The sequence below is a fragment of the Thunnus albacares genome, chromosome 20 (assembly GCF_914725855.1).
Source record: "Thunnus albacares chromosome 20, fThuAlb1.1, whole genome shotgun sequence".
NCBI classification, from domain to species: Eukaryota; Metazoa; Chordata; class Actinopteri; order Scombriformes; family Scombridae; genus Thunnus; species Thunnus albacares.
This window is the reverse complement of record NC_058125.1, coordinates 6,184,693-6,201,072: the sequence shown is the minus strand read 5'-3', so window position 1 is coordinate 6,201,072 and position 16,380 is coordinate 6,184,693. Positions and strand designations below refer to the sequence as shown.

Genomic DNA, 16,380 nt, shown 5'->3' with positions numbered 1-16,380 from the left:
TGTGGTGCATTTCATTGGAAGAACTGAGCAAATGAAAAATGACAATCTTCCACAGTCAATTTATGTTGCTGATCCCACACATTTATTTTTCTTTCTAGTTCAGGCACAGGGTAAAGTTTGAAGGCATGGACATCCCTCCTTCAAGGTCCTCCCAGGAATCCCGTCTCACTGCCCTCTCTTCCACCCCCCCCTCCTCCCACTCTCCTTCATTTTCCTCCTCATTTTCATCCCCCTGTCCCTTGTCCTCATCTCTCTCTGTGAGGTCTGAGGACTCATCAATGTCTGAGCCTGGGTTCGACGTTCAGCCCTACCTGGACCACCTGCTGCCATGTGTTAATGCCCTACTATCTTGTTTTGATCGGGTCAACCAGATAACTGAGGATGTTCACAACCTGGAAATGAAACTAGATGATGCTCAGTCTAGGAGAAGGAAAAAGAGGATCAGTAGCAATGAGAACGGTGCAGAAAGATGCGAAGAGTCAGCAAAGCCAAAGGAATTGAAGGGAGAAGGGAGGGTAACAGAAGTTAGACACAGGAGGACAGGTCTTCTTTACCCCAAGCCACGAGTCTCCCTTCCATCCTCATTTTCTTTCACTCCCTCCACACTTCACTCCTCTGCTGCATCGATCTGCATCTTCCCCCGTACACGTAGCTCCTACTCTGAGTCTGAATCAGTACCACTCCAGCATCACCCTTCCAGTGACACTCATCCCACTGAAGCAGCCAAGCCTGTATCCGGGACCTGTGGTCTGGGCCCGCATCCCGTATGTTCTCCTGGGTTTGACAGATTCCCCAGGAGAAGAGCTTGGCATTCTGGGAGCTCTCATTCAGCTGATGCATCTCAAAGGATGTTCCAGAGCCAGGGTGGAGTTGCTCCATGTGGCAGTGGAGGAGAGAGTTCTGCCTTCACTAATACCAGACCAAGGAGTGAAGAGGGGCTAAGAAGGCGTATCAGTGATGGAGTCCCTGTGAAGAGGAAGGCTTGGATCTCTGAAGGACCAGACACTGAGCAAGCCTAACCATGTGTTCATACTGGAAGTAAACTTACTTGATGCCTCATTCCGATTGACTAAGGTTGGCCGTAGGCTCTGACTGGATCTTTGTAGTGGACTGCAGCTTATAATGATGAACAGGTGGACTGTATGTGCCCCTAATGTAACACATCTTTGATGAGTTCATATAGTTTGCTAGCAGGTGCTATTCAGGTTGCATTAAAAGGGCTATGATTCAGCACATGAACAGTTTACTTGTCATGGGATGTCCTGTTAAGCCTGTGAAAATAATTGTCTTCTGTTGTTCTGGAGGACTTTTGTCAAGTCTGAGAAAATTACCTCTGATGATGTCATCAGGGTTATCTCGTCTTGTTCTTGGAGACTGCATTGTTTTAAAAGAAAGCCTGTAACTTTATGGAAGTGCAAGATTAAATCGCTGGAGTACCCATTTAATCAAAAGAAAAATTCCTCCATAAAACAATTCTAGCTCAGGGCCTGTCAATGACACCACTCATGGACTGAAACTGTTCTTCAAGCTTCTTTTATTAAATTTTTTTTTTCCTCTCAGTCCATCCTCTAGTATTCCAAAGGAAAAAAAGTAATAGTAGTGATAAACTTTTCAATTTTGAATTTGTCATTAATTATTTCACATAGAAAATTTTAGCCCTACTTTTTCACATAAGATATTTATTCAGTTCAGTTATTGCAAAATATGATCTCCTTTGCTACAAAATAATTAATTTCTAACCTGCGTACCTGTGTCAGAAATACTGGATGTGCAAGTTATTTTCTTTACCTCCAGATATTATTTAAGCCAAAAGCCTCTTTGAAAGAAAGAAAGAAAGAAAGAAAGAAAGAAAGAAAGAAAGAAAGAAAGAAAGAAAGAAAGAAAGAAAGAAAAGGAGAGTAATACATCTAATATTTGTAAAAGTTGAACATTTTCTTTGGGAGAAAGTCAAGTTTTCACTGTCGTCAACTTCTTGGCACACATTATCACAAATTATTGTACTTTACAATATTCTATACCTATGAGTACACTTTTATACTGAACTTTTGTAAGAGACATTGTGGATGTTTTGCTCTGCAGAATAAAGACAAGTGGCCATACGGTCTGAAAGTGGGTGTATGTGTCAGATTGAGTTCATTCATTCTTGCTGTAATCAGGAAAACCGTGTTCTACTATAACAGTACTGTGTGTACTGTTTAAATTAATGTGTTTAGTTTAAGTGATAAAACGGCGCTATCAATATTATATCAGCAGTAATTCTTTTTTTTTTCTTTCTAAAGGAAAAGACCTTGATATGAGTAAAAACATGATAACGCAGCAGCAAACATTGTTATTGCTTAGACACACATGCTAAGGTGACAGGCTAAGGTTATCTATTACTATGTGGTTTGTCAGTTTTAAATTCAATTACATTTAATATGGTAGAGGTGTGACTAATGTATTACATTGACAATGCACACAAATCTCAATGATATGCAGTTTTGGTTTGGTTTTAATATGTCATAACACAATATATACATGACATACTTGCAAAACATACACAATACAAAAAAAAGATATCCAAAACAAAGTGTCAGTAAAGCCTGTGGTATGTAAAAAAAATACATACCACAATGTGTAGGCAAAAGTTTAACACAAAGCATTAAATTAAAGTTTTAAATAAATGAAGTAAAATGAAAGTATGAAAAAGCATGAAATAAAAACTAAATATTATGCATACAATTGAAACATTACCCAGAGTAAAACACACATGCACACACACACACACATACACAAAAAACTGTTAAATTTGTGCCAAAGCCATGTATTCATCCTGAACTTTATTTTGCTCCATGCACCACCCTTTGACTTTGCGATAACACCCTTTGCGTTGGCTTTTACCTGTTAGCACAGCCAATATTATACTTTCCAGGCTTTTCCAAAAGTTTGCGTTCCTTAATTTAATCACATAATTGACATTGTCCTGAGGTCAACGATTACTTTTTTGATTACTTATCTTAACTTATCATTTGCAGTGCAGCTTGTGTGTGTGCGTTGCCTTATCATTGTGTAATCTTAAAATGTCAGTCCACCTGTATAAAAGAGGATGAATGCCTGACTGTAGGCATCCAGGTTTTGGAGTCTACAGGTGAGTCTGAGTCCTCCACTACAAGAGTTTTTGTGGTGCTTTTGTAGGCTGTGGTGCATAACTTTTGTCTGTTATTGGATTTTTCATACACTCAGGGTATTAATAATGCAGTATTTCACTTTGAATCATTGTGTGTTGTAATCAACCTTACTGGCATGAGCTTGATTTGTTGTTCTGCTCCACTGAACTTCATTATCTTCTACAATTGCCAGGAGCGCCGAGACAATGAAGTTGGCCTTTGTTATGTGTGCCATGGTGGCACTGTCTGAGTGCCTTCTCCAGTAAGTCAGCCTGACCACTCTAACACCTCCCTGTACTTGTTCTATTTTTGATTTCTCTACAACATAAACTTCATCGGCTCTTCTAAAATAACTGCAGACATCTATGGTACTTAAATTAGCAAGTGGCAGGTCTCTCTTTATGTACTTTGGTGAAGAGGAAATTTGAATTTAAATGAAGAAAGCTGGGTCACAGTGTGAAGAATAAGTAATATTTCCTGACATACGAGTCATATTCTCCTACATATGAGAATTGAGAAGTTTTAGGAGTAAGGACACATGAGCAAAAGACCTCTTTACAGGTAATTAAAAGGTTTACAAGTGTAGCTGAAAGAGTTATTTAAAGTGCTCCATTTGGTGAATCCTAGGGTCCCCCTGGAGAAGGGTCAGAGTGCCAGGGAGTACCTGGAGGAGCAGGGTCTGTGGGAGGAGTACAGGCTCAAGTACCCATACAACCCCATGTCCAAGTTTGACCCGAGCTTTGCTGTGGCTGGTGAGCCCATGACTAATGATGCTGATGTGAGTAATGAGGCTTTAACAGATGAATGAATAGAACTTTGACAAATAGCTCGTTTTGGTCACAAATAATCTTTCTATCTCCTCTTAATCTCCAGCTCGCTTACTACGGAATCATCTCTATTGGAACTCCTCCTCAGTCCTTCAAGGTCATCTTTGACAGTGGCTCATCTAACCTGTGGGTGCCCTCCGTCTACTGCAACAGTGCAGCCTGCAGTATGTAAAACTCTACACCCATATACATCTCAACACATTTAACAGTCAGATTTGGTTTGGTGACCAGTTTTAGAGAATTTTTCAGTCTTTTTCCTCTCACTTGGGATGTATTTCCAACATTAACAATTTGCACTGTTGCTTGGTATCTTCAGAAATGATTTTAAGATTTTACTGTTAGGGTTGGGTATGTTATGGATTTGTATAGTCCAGTACTGACTGCCTTTTTTGTATTCCGACAGTTAATATTTGAACACACAAAAGGCATGGGGCAGACCACCAAGGTTCATAGGGGATCCAGGTGCATATTGAAGATGATAAATTTTGAATAAAGGAAGAACCTGATGACACTTGCATCCCATGAGGATACTTTGATAGCCCTGACCTAGGATTCAGAGGCATCCAAGAATGACTTTGTGTGGGGCAGGCATCCAGAGCAATTTCCATTAATGGTTTGCCCAAACTGTTACCGCAAGGGGATAAGAACCTAAGATAAGAGGCCTTTTTCACAGCAGCACATAACATGTGCACAGGTGCAAATAATAACATTAATGATGGATGAATCCCATCTACCAAATTCATGACCCTGGTGTGGCTTCCTTGGAACTAAGCCATTGTTAATTTTAATCGGTTCAACTTTTCCTGCTATATGATAAGTCAAAATATCTGCAGTGAAAAAGGTCTATTATAGATTGAAGAGAGTTAAAGATCCAGCTCTGTGAGGGACACAAGTAGGCTTCAGATATAGCTGTATCAGAGAATTTATAATCCCTTGGGCCAGATCAGATGCCCCCCAACATATATTAGTTGTTCTGAGGTCTTTTTTATAACCCTTTTTCTGTACATCTGTACCTTCCCAGACAACCATGACAAGTTTAACCCTAGCCAGAGCAGCACCTACAGAAGAAATGGAAGAGCTCTCCGTATCCAATATGGCACCGGCAGCATGACTGGCTTCCTTGGATACGACACAGTGACGGTGAGAAATAAAAGCCTACAGAATCACTTTGAACTGAAATAAATGAATATTTACTCACTGTTCTTACACAATGATTACTAATCTGTCCTACTATGTTTAATACAAAAAAGACACAATTTTTTTTCATGATTAAATATCTGTTGCATGGTTATATTCATGTGTGTCAACAAAATCTGAAAATCCAAAGAAGGTGTTGTGCAGATTTCTACTTAAAAGATCCTATTTGAGATGTAAATCTCTGTACTCTCTTGATGTTTGGCTGTCAGGTCGGTGGACTTGCTGTGAGAAACCAGATCTTCGGCCTGAGTGAGTCTGAAGCTCCCTTCATGCAGCACATGCGTGCTGATGGTATCCTGGGCCTGGCCTACCCACGCCTGTCTGCCTCTGGAGCTACACCTGTCTTCGACAACATGATGAAGGAGGGCCTGGTCAACCAGGACATCTTCTCCGTGTACCTGAGCTCGTAAGGACAACCAAAGCTTTGCAGTGTCTGATCTACATAAAGGAATAGATTTTGGGCTGTATATAACCAGATTTTTAAAGCCTTCTAACTTTTAAAACTGAGGAAGCAGTTGATTTCTAGTAGGTTTATCAGTAAGCTCTCACTCTCCTCTATAGTCACTCTGCGCAAGGCAGTGTGGTGACCTTTGGTGGTACTGACCCCAACCACTACACTGGTCCCATCACCTGGATCCCCCTCTCCAACGAGCTGTACTGGCAGATCACAGTGGACAGGTAAAACCACAGATACAGCATCACAGGTCCACCAAAATCCAGACCAAAGTGATACTGTAGGCATATGCATCTGATGTTTGTCTGATACATTCTGCATTGTATGTCCCTTCTAGTGTTACCGTCAATGGTCAGGTTGTGGCTTGCAGTGGTGGCTGCCAGGCTATTGTGGACACCGGCACTTCTCTGATTGTTGGACCTCAGAGCAGCATCAGCAACATCAACAGCTTTGTGGGAGCTAGTAGCCAGAACGGAGATGTAAGTACCAAAAGGGACGTTGGTGGACTGAATGAGATGTCATCGTAAAACTTAATTGACTAGTAAAACCAAATGTTTTGATTCTCTTTCTTCCCTTGTCCTTTCATTTTCTTCTCTCACTGCCTCTGCTCTCAGAATATTGTCAACTGTAACAACATTGGCCAAATGCCTGATGTGGTCTTCCACATCCAAGGACAGGAATTCACCATCCCAGCCTCTGGCTACGTTCGTCAGGTAAGTGTTTGTTTCCCTGCAGGACTCTATGTTTGTTTACCTCACTGTATTCCCACTCCATCTGAAATTCTTCTCCTCAATCCCTCCCACAGTCTCGCTACTTTGGCTGTCGCACTGGCTTTGGCAATGGAGGTGACAACCTGTGGATCCTGGGTGATGTCTTCATCAGACAGTACTATTCCATCTTCAGCAGAGCCCAGAATATGGTGGGTCTGGCCAAGGCTAAATAATCAACCTGAAGTCATCTCATAAAAGAGCCTTGTAACAATCATGTATAGATCTTAGTGTAATGGTAAGATTTCCTGCATAAGTGGTTGACAGTGCTTCTGCCATGATATGCAAGTTTTCCTGTAAATGACCAAATTTCCCAAAACATAATAAAGAGTTAAATCAATTTGACTGGCGTTTTGTTGTGAAATTGTACAAGAAATAGACATGGTTGTTAATTTGTGTCAACAATAAGCTATTATAAAATCTGCTACTATAACATTACACATAACGTATGCAACAGAAAAACTTTTTATAATAGATTGTCAAACTTATTGTACAGTATATTCAACAGATTGCTCTTCAACAATGCAGACTGTTCTAAACATTTTTCCTCTGTCCTGCACACTGCACATTAAGTCCATGATGTGTTACATAATGATTAGTGTACTTAAAGCTATTAGCTAACTATAAGCGGCTACTGTGGTCACAATAGCAAATATGGTATAATGGTAAATGCTAAAACATAACCTGGTGGCATAAGTAGAGAGAGTAGATAAGTAGATAAGAATCATAAATTCAGTGAATTAACTGAATGAGTAATGTCAGTTACACAGAAAAATGTATCCAATGTATGCCAACATTAGCTAACATTAGCCATTATAAGCTACTGGTTATACCAGACCAAGTAAGGCTGTAGCAGTAAATCCCTTTACTGAATGGAACAAGGGTGTGTTTTATTGCTTATGAGTTCAAAATGTTGTTTGTTAGAGAATGTATGTGGCATCCCATTTTTCATAACTTACATAGTCTCTGAACATTGAAGTTCATTCTTGACCTTTGGGAATAGTATATCCAACAAAATAGGTCAAAGGCACACTTACTCACAGTCTCCTTCGGTGAATGGAGCTGGCTCAGATGTCTCCACATGACCTCAGTGTGAAACTTCAGTCATGTGATAATAAGTGGTCATTTATGGAAGAGGGAGATTTTAACCTCTGGCTCTGTTCAAAGGTGGTCACTGTCCTGGTCAAAGACAGGCCATGATTACAGACAGCTGATGTTGTCTGTTTCCAGTGTCCATTCAGTCTCTTCTTCAGGTTCCTTGCCATTTCACTGATGGCATGCTCCTCTGAAGTGTGTTGTCATACCCATGTCCTTTGGGTGACTTTTTTGAAGAGACTCTGGCAAGATGCTCCAACAGTTTAGCCATGTAAGGGAGTCCCACTGGGCTGCTATACTTGCCTTAAGTCAAGTTGGGATCGGATCCTCATCATCCGCTTGTAACTTGCCTCTAACTGCCCCTTGAACTGTTGCATGTTCCTCTCTCTCTATCCTCCTCCTCACTGATTAAAGTTAACAAGTGGGCCTTAAAGTTTAGATTATTTTGTCATATTCTGGCTTTAGGGTGTAATTAACCTACATAAGATTAAAGTTAAACAATTCCCAATGAAAGAAAAATGTGTACATGCCTCGTGGCCTGTAACTGTTCCATATACATATACCCCTAATAGTGATCACTAATGAATTTTGTCCTGCACTTGTGTTAATCAAGTATATCTGATTCTGTCTAAAGTGTCTAATTAACAGTCCCTCAGTTTTGGGTGAATGACTGATAATTCAAGCAGATGTTCTCAATGTTCACCTATGGTGACATCAAGAAATTATCACTCAAACTCATGTTATTACAATAAAATTACTAATCGCATTTGCAGTGTATTTTTACTGTCATTTCTGATTTTATCCCACTTACATTGCATTTCAGGTTCATAGTGCTTTCTTTTCCTATAACCAACCTTAGCTGCAGTGTAGTGTTTTCACAAGTACATTTATTTATTTAGTGATTAAGTCTTGCTTTTGGTCTACAACCTGGTCTAATTGTCATTCACACACAAGCAGAGAGGATGCTCTTTTCTCATTATATCAACTGGATTTATAAGACCTTTGATGGTATGAGGAAGTTTCACTCAAGCTCCATATCCACATCTTTATCAAACATTCTAGTCAGAGCCAGTTCTATTGTTAGATTTCCTCATACATTGGGCGTCCCATTGACAAAAACCTGTATGACTACAGTGGATACACTTTTGTCACTGTATGCACTGTGGTGTAGAAAGAAATGTAGCTTGCATACAGTAGCCTCCTAATAAGAAGCAAAAGAGAATTTAGTGTTATAATTATTTCAGTTCCTTGTACACTTTTTCATTGTGAAATCTGAGCTAAGAAAGAATCTTCAAGAAGGCTGGGAATTACACTGGCAGGGTAAGTGGTGTTCCTCTAAACTTTTGACCTTCCTATCTGCCTTTTCAATGACAAATTTTTCATTCTTTGTTACAAAGCATTGTATTTGTAAAATTTTGCAAGTTGAACTTGAGATGTTTCACGTTTCAAATTTGGTGGTGGGATTTCACAGGGCATCAATGATATTAGGTTTATTGAAACAGTAATATTGCTATGACGTGTGTGTGTGTGTGTGTGTGTGTGTTTGGTAATTCCTAGGTAGCCATGACTCAATGAGTTATGACTTGGACATCAACTCTTCTATAATAGAGCCTGACAGACTGAAAAGATTCAGCAAGATTTACTGTGCTCGTAAAATAGTGCGCAAATGGGCAGTCACTCAGGTACAGTAAGTGGAGTTTAAAACCTGCCAGTACTGAATGTATTTGTACATATAAGAAATAGAGAGAGGAGTGTTTCTTTGACTGTTGTAGTGCCTTGTGATGCAGGAAGAGACCATCACAAAGCAACTGGATGCTGGTGTCCGCTACTTTGACCTGAGGATCGCTCGCAAACCAAACGACACTGATCCCACAAGGCTATACTTTTACCATGGGCTGTGCACTCGGACTGATGTGGAGGTTAAGACTGCCTCTTCTCAGCACTTGTACAGTATGTACTGAATACATCAATAAATATTTAGGAGCAAATCAAGCTTTGTGTATTATTAGTCATCAGTGGTATCAGGATTATTCATTCTCAGCTCTCAGTATCAATGACTTCAAACAGGAAATGAAAAAATACCCAATCTTGTTTGGCGATGCAGAACGAGAGTGAACATGATCAGGGCTTGTAGAGGCCAATAATGTAATAACTGCCGTTAATATAATATGGTAATGACTCATAATGCACATAATGTAATAAGTTATTACATTATTGGCTGGTTATTACATTATAAGCTGGGTAAAAAAATCATAAAAAATGTAATAACTGGAGCTCATAATGTAATAATATACTTAAATTCGTGATTCAATATTTCTAAAATCCTGGCTAAGGCCATGAATATGGTAAAGTTAGACCAATTACTAATAGCAATGGAAACTGTGTATCAAAGCAAAAGAGACAGACAAGAGATAATTTAATGGCAACTGTATTAAGAACTACCATTCTGCCACTGTGATCAGACTGTTCTTAAGGACATAAATGACTGGGCAGAGAGGAACCCCAAAGAGATCCTCATCCTGGCTTTCTCCAACTTCAGAGGGTCTGGCAAAAAGATTGAAGAGCACCTCCACAACCATCTCATTAACTTCATCAAGACCTTGTTTGGAGACAAACGCTTTCTCAGAAAGGTATATAGATTTTTTTCATTAAGATCAACAAATTAAACATATCTGAGTAAAAGAAACTTGACCTACCACTTCCAAAATCAAACCTTTCAATGTATCACAACAGTACATCCTTACCCTGAAGCGCTGCTGGGAACAGGGGAGAAATGTCATAATCTCATATGATTATCCGGCAAATCAGCACCCCGAGATGTGGAGTAAAATAACTTATAACTACAGCAAAACTATGAACCATGCAAAAGTTGAATCAAAAATCAAATTTTGGAAACGGATAAGCCTTCTAACCGTAAGTTTTATCTGTTCCTATACATCACTGGGTTGAGGTTAAGTTTATGGGCAAGGAGTTTGGTTTCCAAGAGAGCCAATAATGCTTGTTATCACCAAACGGCATTTAGGCCTATTATATGTCACGCTATGAAACATTCTTTATGTGTAATTTCATCCTTGATAATACAAGTGCAATGTTATTTTAAAAGAATCTATGGTCTGTTATATGAAATGACTGCTGAGCTTTAATTTTCCTTCCCTTTGCAGGTTTCTTTGTATGTGGCTTGAACCTGACACTGCCGAATGATGCCAGCACGCTCAAGTACATCCTTCGCCCCTGTGACAACCTTGCCAAAGTCATACAAAGGAGTCTACCAAAGCTGGTGAAGTGGTTGCAACAGCAAGCTGGCACAACATCCATGAACATTGTGGCCTCAGACTTAGTGACTCGTTATGATTTTGTCTCAACGGTCATAAAGCTCAATATTTCCCAACATGTGAGAGAATCGTGGGAGCCTGTCTCATTTCTTTTCTTCTTACAATAAATCTTTGATAGTTTTTCCTCTGCATCACTCTCATATTCTCAAATAATGGATGTATTTGAGAGAACCATCATACACTATGATTTTCTTGTGTCTCTGTCCTGTTGTCGCGCCATCGTGTGTCACTTTATAGTACTGCAATAAAATGTTCATCTCATGCCTGGAAGTTTTGGCTGGTCAGTGTCAACAAAGTAACTGTGCGCTAGTTCGCTTAAGTAAGCAGTTAGTGGATTAGGATGTTAAGACTAGCATGGCGTCGGTCGACGTCCAAAAATAGCCGTGTGGAGCCTGCGCGTCTTCTAACTGCAGCTTGTCGGCGAGGGGAGAGACCACAGCAGAGCTCTGGGAGCAACATAAGGTGTTTCAGACCATTTCCCCACCCACCAAGCGACAAGTCAGCGCTCCTCCATCCCCCGCCGGCCTACTGTCTCAGGTAAAGCCGCCGCGGCTAATGTGTAGCTAACGCTAGCTGTAACGCTTACTGTGACATGTTGCAGCAAGCATGCCTGACTTAGCAACAACAACAACGATGCAACGTCAAATGTTGATAAGCGTCATGTTGCTTGCCGTGTGACAGTTACTGTGTAGATTGTGGACGTGCTTTTGGACGAAGAAGAGGAACGCGAAACCCCAATGCAAAATCATAGAAGTAAACATGTCTCTTACGTTAGCCATTGTCCGCAGATACCCCTTGTGAATAAATACATTTAAGGAAGATGTAAATACATCATATTTTAATTCGGCATAGCTACATACGCCAACAACCAGCAATTATGTAAAGCACATTGCTTGCTTTCATAACCGGTTTGCCTGGTACTCCCCCCACCCATCACTGCTAACGTCAAAATCTAGCTAAATCCTTGTGGGATACATATAAAAACAAAACAGATAGACGGGTTAATGTGTTATAGCTATTTCTGCCGAATTTAAAAGGATGATTTCTTATTTCGGAAACTGTGTTCAGTTTTGTTTTCTGGGGCATGAGCCTTTGTCTAGAAGCAAAGTCAAATTAAATTACGATTTTTTTGAATGTAATTCGACATGACTCCTCTGGCTAAGAGCCACAGTACAGCCACTGCAGCTCTAACTGTTAGTGGGTAACCTAGCTGCTGTGTGCAGTGTTAGCTGGCTGGCAGCGTGATTCGTTGTAATAGTATGCATGCTGGTTAAAACAACTTTAGGGAGACTAATGTATTACAGTAAAGTGAACAGTTAGCTAATAGGCTTCACGTAGTTGCCCTTATCTGTATTAACTGTCGTAGATTTGTTGTTTTTTGTAGTATGACGGCATTGCTACCTTTTTGACAACACACATTTTGACTTGTCACAGCAGGGAATGCACAGGTGTAGTAATAACATTAATGTATGATAGCTCCATGCCATTTAACTGTCCCTATAAGCCGTGACAGTAAGCAAACACACTGTATATAATAGCACAACCTTGCGACTGGAACACCTAAACGAAATGCAGCCACACTATTAATTATAGCTGAACAACATAGCCAACAGGGGGGTACCATATTCCAAATTAGCATAGCGACTTAATGAAAAATGATAACACAAGAACAGTGCAATCATTCTCTTATATATAGCTGTCAGTGTTGCTCACAAAAAAGAAAACCCAGGAGAACTTTTCATTCATGCCAGAAAGTATGAAGTAGCAAGATAATGAATCTAAAAAACTTCTGTCTCCGGTTATTTTTTCTTTAATGTTTGTGTGTCTAGTTCACCTGTCTTTATGAGCATGGCATCAGGGGGTGAAGGGCCATCATCCTCCCCTCACAGACACACCAACAGGTTGGCAAAGGAGAGGTCGCCCTATCTGCTACAGCATGCACACAACCCTGTGGACTGGTGAGTGTCTTAAGCTACAGATAGGCGCACACATTTCTGAAAGCTGACATAAGCCTAATGTCATATTTGTTTCAGGTATCCATGGGGACAAGATGCTTTTGACAAAGCAAAGAATGAAGACAAACCGATCTTTTTATCAGGTAAGAGATCCCTTTCACACCTGACATTGATAGGCATTTCATTTTGGGGCAGTTTCACTTTGAATTCCCTTATGTTTTCCTTGTGTTTAAAATAGATATTACTCTGTGTAACTAGACATACCTCTAGATACCAGTTGGAAATTGAAATTTTCTCATGATTTCATGCTGACTTCATTTAGTTGTGGTTGTAATGGGAATGAAACATCTGTTTCCTGCGAATGTCTGTCTCCCTGACCATCAGTGGGCTACTCAACATGTCACTGGTGTCATGTCATGGAAAGGGAGTCTTTCGAGGACGAGGAAATTGGCAAAATCCTTAGTGACAACTTTGTCTGCATCAAAGTAGACCGAGAAGAGAGACCTGATGTGGACAAGGTCTACATGACCTTTGTGCAGGTGCGTGTATTCACATTTAGGCCAAGGTTTCCATGCACAAGCCTCCTGTAACTTTTCTCCGCCAGTAATCTGTCATGATTTCGGGTTTCCATTGTCTCCAGGCAACAAGTGGAGGTGGAGGATGGCCCATGAGTGTGTGGTTGACCCCTGACCTTCGACCATTCATTGGAGGCACCTACTTTCCACCCAGAGACCACGCAAGAAGACCTGGGCTCATAACAGTCCTCACCCGAATCATGGATCAGGTAGTGAGAGTTTAAAATATGGTTGGGGGGGATGGGGACGGTTGTCTGAATGTTTCTTTTACCTCCTGTGTTTGGCTCATCTAAAGAATACACGTAAAGAATATTGAAGTTTCGCAATTGTGGAGAAGAAAGTAAATCCAAATGTGTGTACAATACAAGAGGAAAGAAAACTGAATTCTAGTTGACTTGTGTGATATTTAGTCTTCTCAGGAATTTAAATTTTGTGTTTTTTGTCTTCGCCCTCATGACCTGTCTTTGTCGTCACTGCCATAAAGTATGACTTGCGTTCCACAGTGGCAGAATAACCGTTCTAATTTGGAGTCCAGCGGAGACAGGATCCTCGAAGCTCTGAAGAAAGGCACGGCCGTCGCTGCAAACCCAGGGCAGAGTCCTCCACTGGCTCCGGACGTCGCTAATCGCTGCTTCCAGCAGTTGGCCCATTCTTACGAGGAGGAGTACGGAGGCTTCAGAGATGCTCCCAAGTTCCCCACACCAGGTAGACGCAACATGAGCCACAGTGGTCATCTATCTGATTTCATCTATGCAGGACCTCACAATCTCTCTTCTCCTTCTCTCTCTCCTCTGTCTGTTTCTCTCCCTCCACAGTGAATCTGATGTTCCTCATGTCTTACTGGTCTGTGAATCGATCCACCTCAGAGGGGGTCGAGGCTCTCCAGATGGCCTTGCACACACTCCGCATGATGGCGCTGGGAGGCATCCATGACCATGTTGCACAGGTTCATACTTGCAGACACACTCACAGCTCTACTGTATGTTTCTCTGTATGAGCTTGAACTTTTGCACTCTATTGTTATGAATTGTGAGCTACTTTGGTTCTTCCCTCTCAGTTCAGGTCAGATATGTTTAAGTTGGAGGACAGGCAATGTGGTATTGGCTGTTGTAATATAGACAAGTTAAGCTAAATGGTAGTATTATTAGAAAGTATGTGGGAAGTAAAGTAATACATCTTTTTCATTGCTCTCTTTATGGCTCTCTCTCTCAGGGTTTTCATCGTTACTCCACAGATTCCTCCTGGCACGTTCCCCACTTTGAAAAGATGTTGTATGACCAGGCTCAGCTGGCTGTAGCCTATATAACTGCCTCACAGGTGTGTGTGTGATCGTCTCTGTATCAGATGTGTATTTGTGTTCTCTATGTATCTGACAGAGAAATTATCCCTCCATCATTCTGTCTCTCTCTCTTATCAAAGTCATTTATTGCCATATAACCCAGTCAGCTAAAATCAGTGGTGTGAAACTGGGCAAATGTTTTTTTGTGTTTTTTTTTTTTTTGCTTCAGAGTAAATACAAACACTCAAAGTGACAGTGAGGAACATATCACAATTTGATAATCTTAAGGCTTGTTGTTCTCAGTTTTTAGCACTTTTCACTGAAAAATAATTTTTTTTTTTAAAGGTGTAGATTGGCTCAAACTGATTTTAACCTGTTTCCACTGCACCAGACAGTGTTAGATCAAGGTGTAGCTATAAGTTTCCTCATGAGTTCATGAGTGTATGCTGGGCTGACCTGTTTTTCAGAGTGGACAAAGACTAAAAAACACAAAGTTAATTATGACACAAGCATGCAGGCAAACTGAAACACAGATTCGCACATACATACATGCTTGTGTTTAATGAGGTTATAGAGGCTACCTCAGCATTTGCATTGGATGCTGCAATTAATATCCTGCATATAGATCACATGACAGTATCTTAAAGGTTATGTTAAGGTTGAATCGTGACTCTAAGCAGGTGTTTGCTATGTGTTTTTTTTTTCTCTTCCAGGTATCAGGTGAGCAGTTGTTTGCAGATGTGGCTAAGGACATACTGGTCTATGTCTCCAGAGACCTGAGTGACAAGGTGAATCATCTACAGCCTTGTTGGTGCTTCTGTGTGTGTATGTGTGCATGCCTTTGTGTTACTGGTCTTGTGGAGACCAGAGGGGTGTTTTATAAAGTTTACTATATAAGCAATGCTTATTATCAGGATATTCTGTTTCATAAAGGAGGTTTAAATAAGTCTGACCTAAGTTGTCATGGAAACTTATCCCTTCAGACCAGCCTAACCTTTCAGGTTTAGCTTCACCTCAGACTTAATAAGTGTTGCAATCAATCTGTTAGACTGAAACACAATGTTTTCTTAACTGCTGTGCCGTGAAAACGATCAATTACCAGAGTATGTAAAATTTGCCACATTTGGACATGAGCTGCACTTATTGTGTAGGTAAAATCTCAGCTAATATCTTTCAGTCAAAAGGATATGTACAGTATTCCAGTTAACATACTGTATGAGCTTTTAAATGCAATACAGTTAAATTAAAGCAAAAAACAACTTTCACCCAGGCTAAACCTTTGTTATTGTGAAAAGCCTCACATCAGGGATCCCAGGTGGGAACAGTGCTTTGAAGCAAGAACACTTACAGTACCCAGTACATTTGGTGGTTTGTTAAGCATTCTGAAGGTGTAGAATGGTCGTTGCGATTAGATTTAGGCCGGGGTGAGGTGTGGGTTATAGTTTGTGTTAATTTAGTGTTGGGGAATGCGTGTTGGCAATGGAAGATTAATAAAAGTAGAGCAATACAAACTGTGGCCTGCTGTCACAGCATCTGTATCCTCTGCTGACAAAGCACGAACATTAACTGTAAATTCCACCAGGAGATAATAAATATGTGCTAGCCCGTGTGTGTGTGCGCGCATGCACGTCTTTGTGTTCATACATCCTCGAGGGCAAGGGGTGGGACCTGACAAATAGCCTCTTAAACCCTTGCTCTCCTCTAAGGGTCAACCCCTTTTTTTCCTTTTGATTAATGAGTTAACAGCAGGGAA

The 16,380-nt window shown here is 40.5% G+C and overlaps 4 protein-coding genes across 4 annotated transcripts in view; all 4 read left to right on the top strand.

Moving 5' to 3' along the window:
• Positions 1 to 2,089, top strand: part of pkd1b (polycystic kidney disease 1b) — a 32,028-nt gene extending 29,939 nt beyond the window's left edge. Inside the window, 1 exon segment of the mRNA XM_044336787.1 lies at positions 99 to 2,089. Within this exon segment, the coding sequence (XP_044192722.1) occupies positions 99 to 1,019 (921 nt within the window). The 3' untranslated portion in view covers positions 1,020 to 2,089.
• Positions 2,090 to 2,766: 677 nt separating this feature from the next.
• On the top strand, positions 2,767 to 6,731 carry LOC122970644 (pepsin A-like). Its single transcript, XM_044336786.1, has 10 exons — positions 2,767 to 3,127; positions 3,340 to 3,408; positions 3,774 to 3,924; positions 4,020 to 4,137; positions 4,995 to 5,113; positions 5,380 to 5,576; positions 5,732 to 5,848; positions 5,962 to 6,103; positions 6,239 to 6,337; positions 6,430 to 6,731. The coding sequence occupies exons 1-10, from the start codon at positions 3,090 to 3,092 to the stop codon at positions 6,565 to 6,567; spliced, it is 1,188 nt and encodes a 395-aa protein (XP_044192721.1). The 5' UTR covers positions 2,767 to 3,089; the 3' UTR covers positions 6,568 to 6,731.
• A 2,615-nt stretch (positions 6,732 to 9,346) lies between these two features.
• Positions 9,347 to 10,976, top strand: LOC122970969 (PI-PLC X domain-containing protein 1-like). The gene is made up of 3 exons (XM_044337349.1): positions 9,347 to 9,436; positions 9,949 to 10,116; positions 10,648 to 10,976. The coding sequence occupies exons 1-3, from the start codon at positions 9,377 to 9,379 to the stop codon at positions 10,666 to 10,668; spliced, it is 249 nt and encodes an 82-aa protein (XP_044193284.1). The 5' UTR covers positions 9,347 to 9,376; the 3' UTR covers positions 10,669 to 10,976.
• Positions 10,977 to 11,063: 87 nt separating this feature from the next.
• spata20 (spermatogenesis associated 20) overlaps positions 11,064 to 16,380 on the top strand; it is a 45,053-nt gene continuing 39,736 nt past the window's right edge. The window contains exons 1-9 of the mRNA XM_044337348.1: positions 11,064 to 11,355; positions 12,648 to 12,776; positions 12,852 to 12,916; positions 13,158 to 13,312; positions 13,414 to 13,557; positions 13,852 to 14,053; positions 14,164 to 14,294; positions 14,561 to 14,665; positions 15,341 to 15,415. Coding sequence (XP_044193283.1) covers positions 11,159 to 11,355; positions 12,648 to 12,776; positions 12,852 to 12,916; positions 13,158 to 13,312; positions 13,414 to 13,557; positions 13,852 to 14,053; positions 14,164 to 14,294; positions 14,561 to 14,665; positions 15,341 to 15,415 — 1,203 coding nt within the window. The 5' untranslated portion in view covers positions 11,064 to 11,158. The remainder of the gene's footprint in view (positions 11,356 to 12,647; positions 12,777 to 12,851; positions 12,917 to 13,157; positions 13,313 to 13,413; positions 13,558 to 13,851; positions 14,054 to 14,163; positions 14,295 to 14,560; positions 14,666 to 15,340; positions 15,416 to 16,380) is intronic.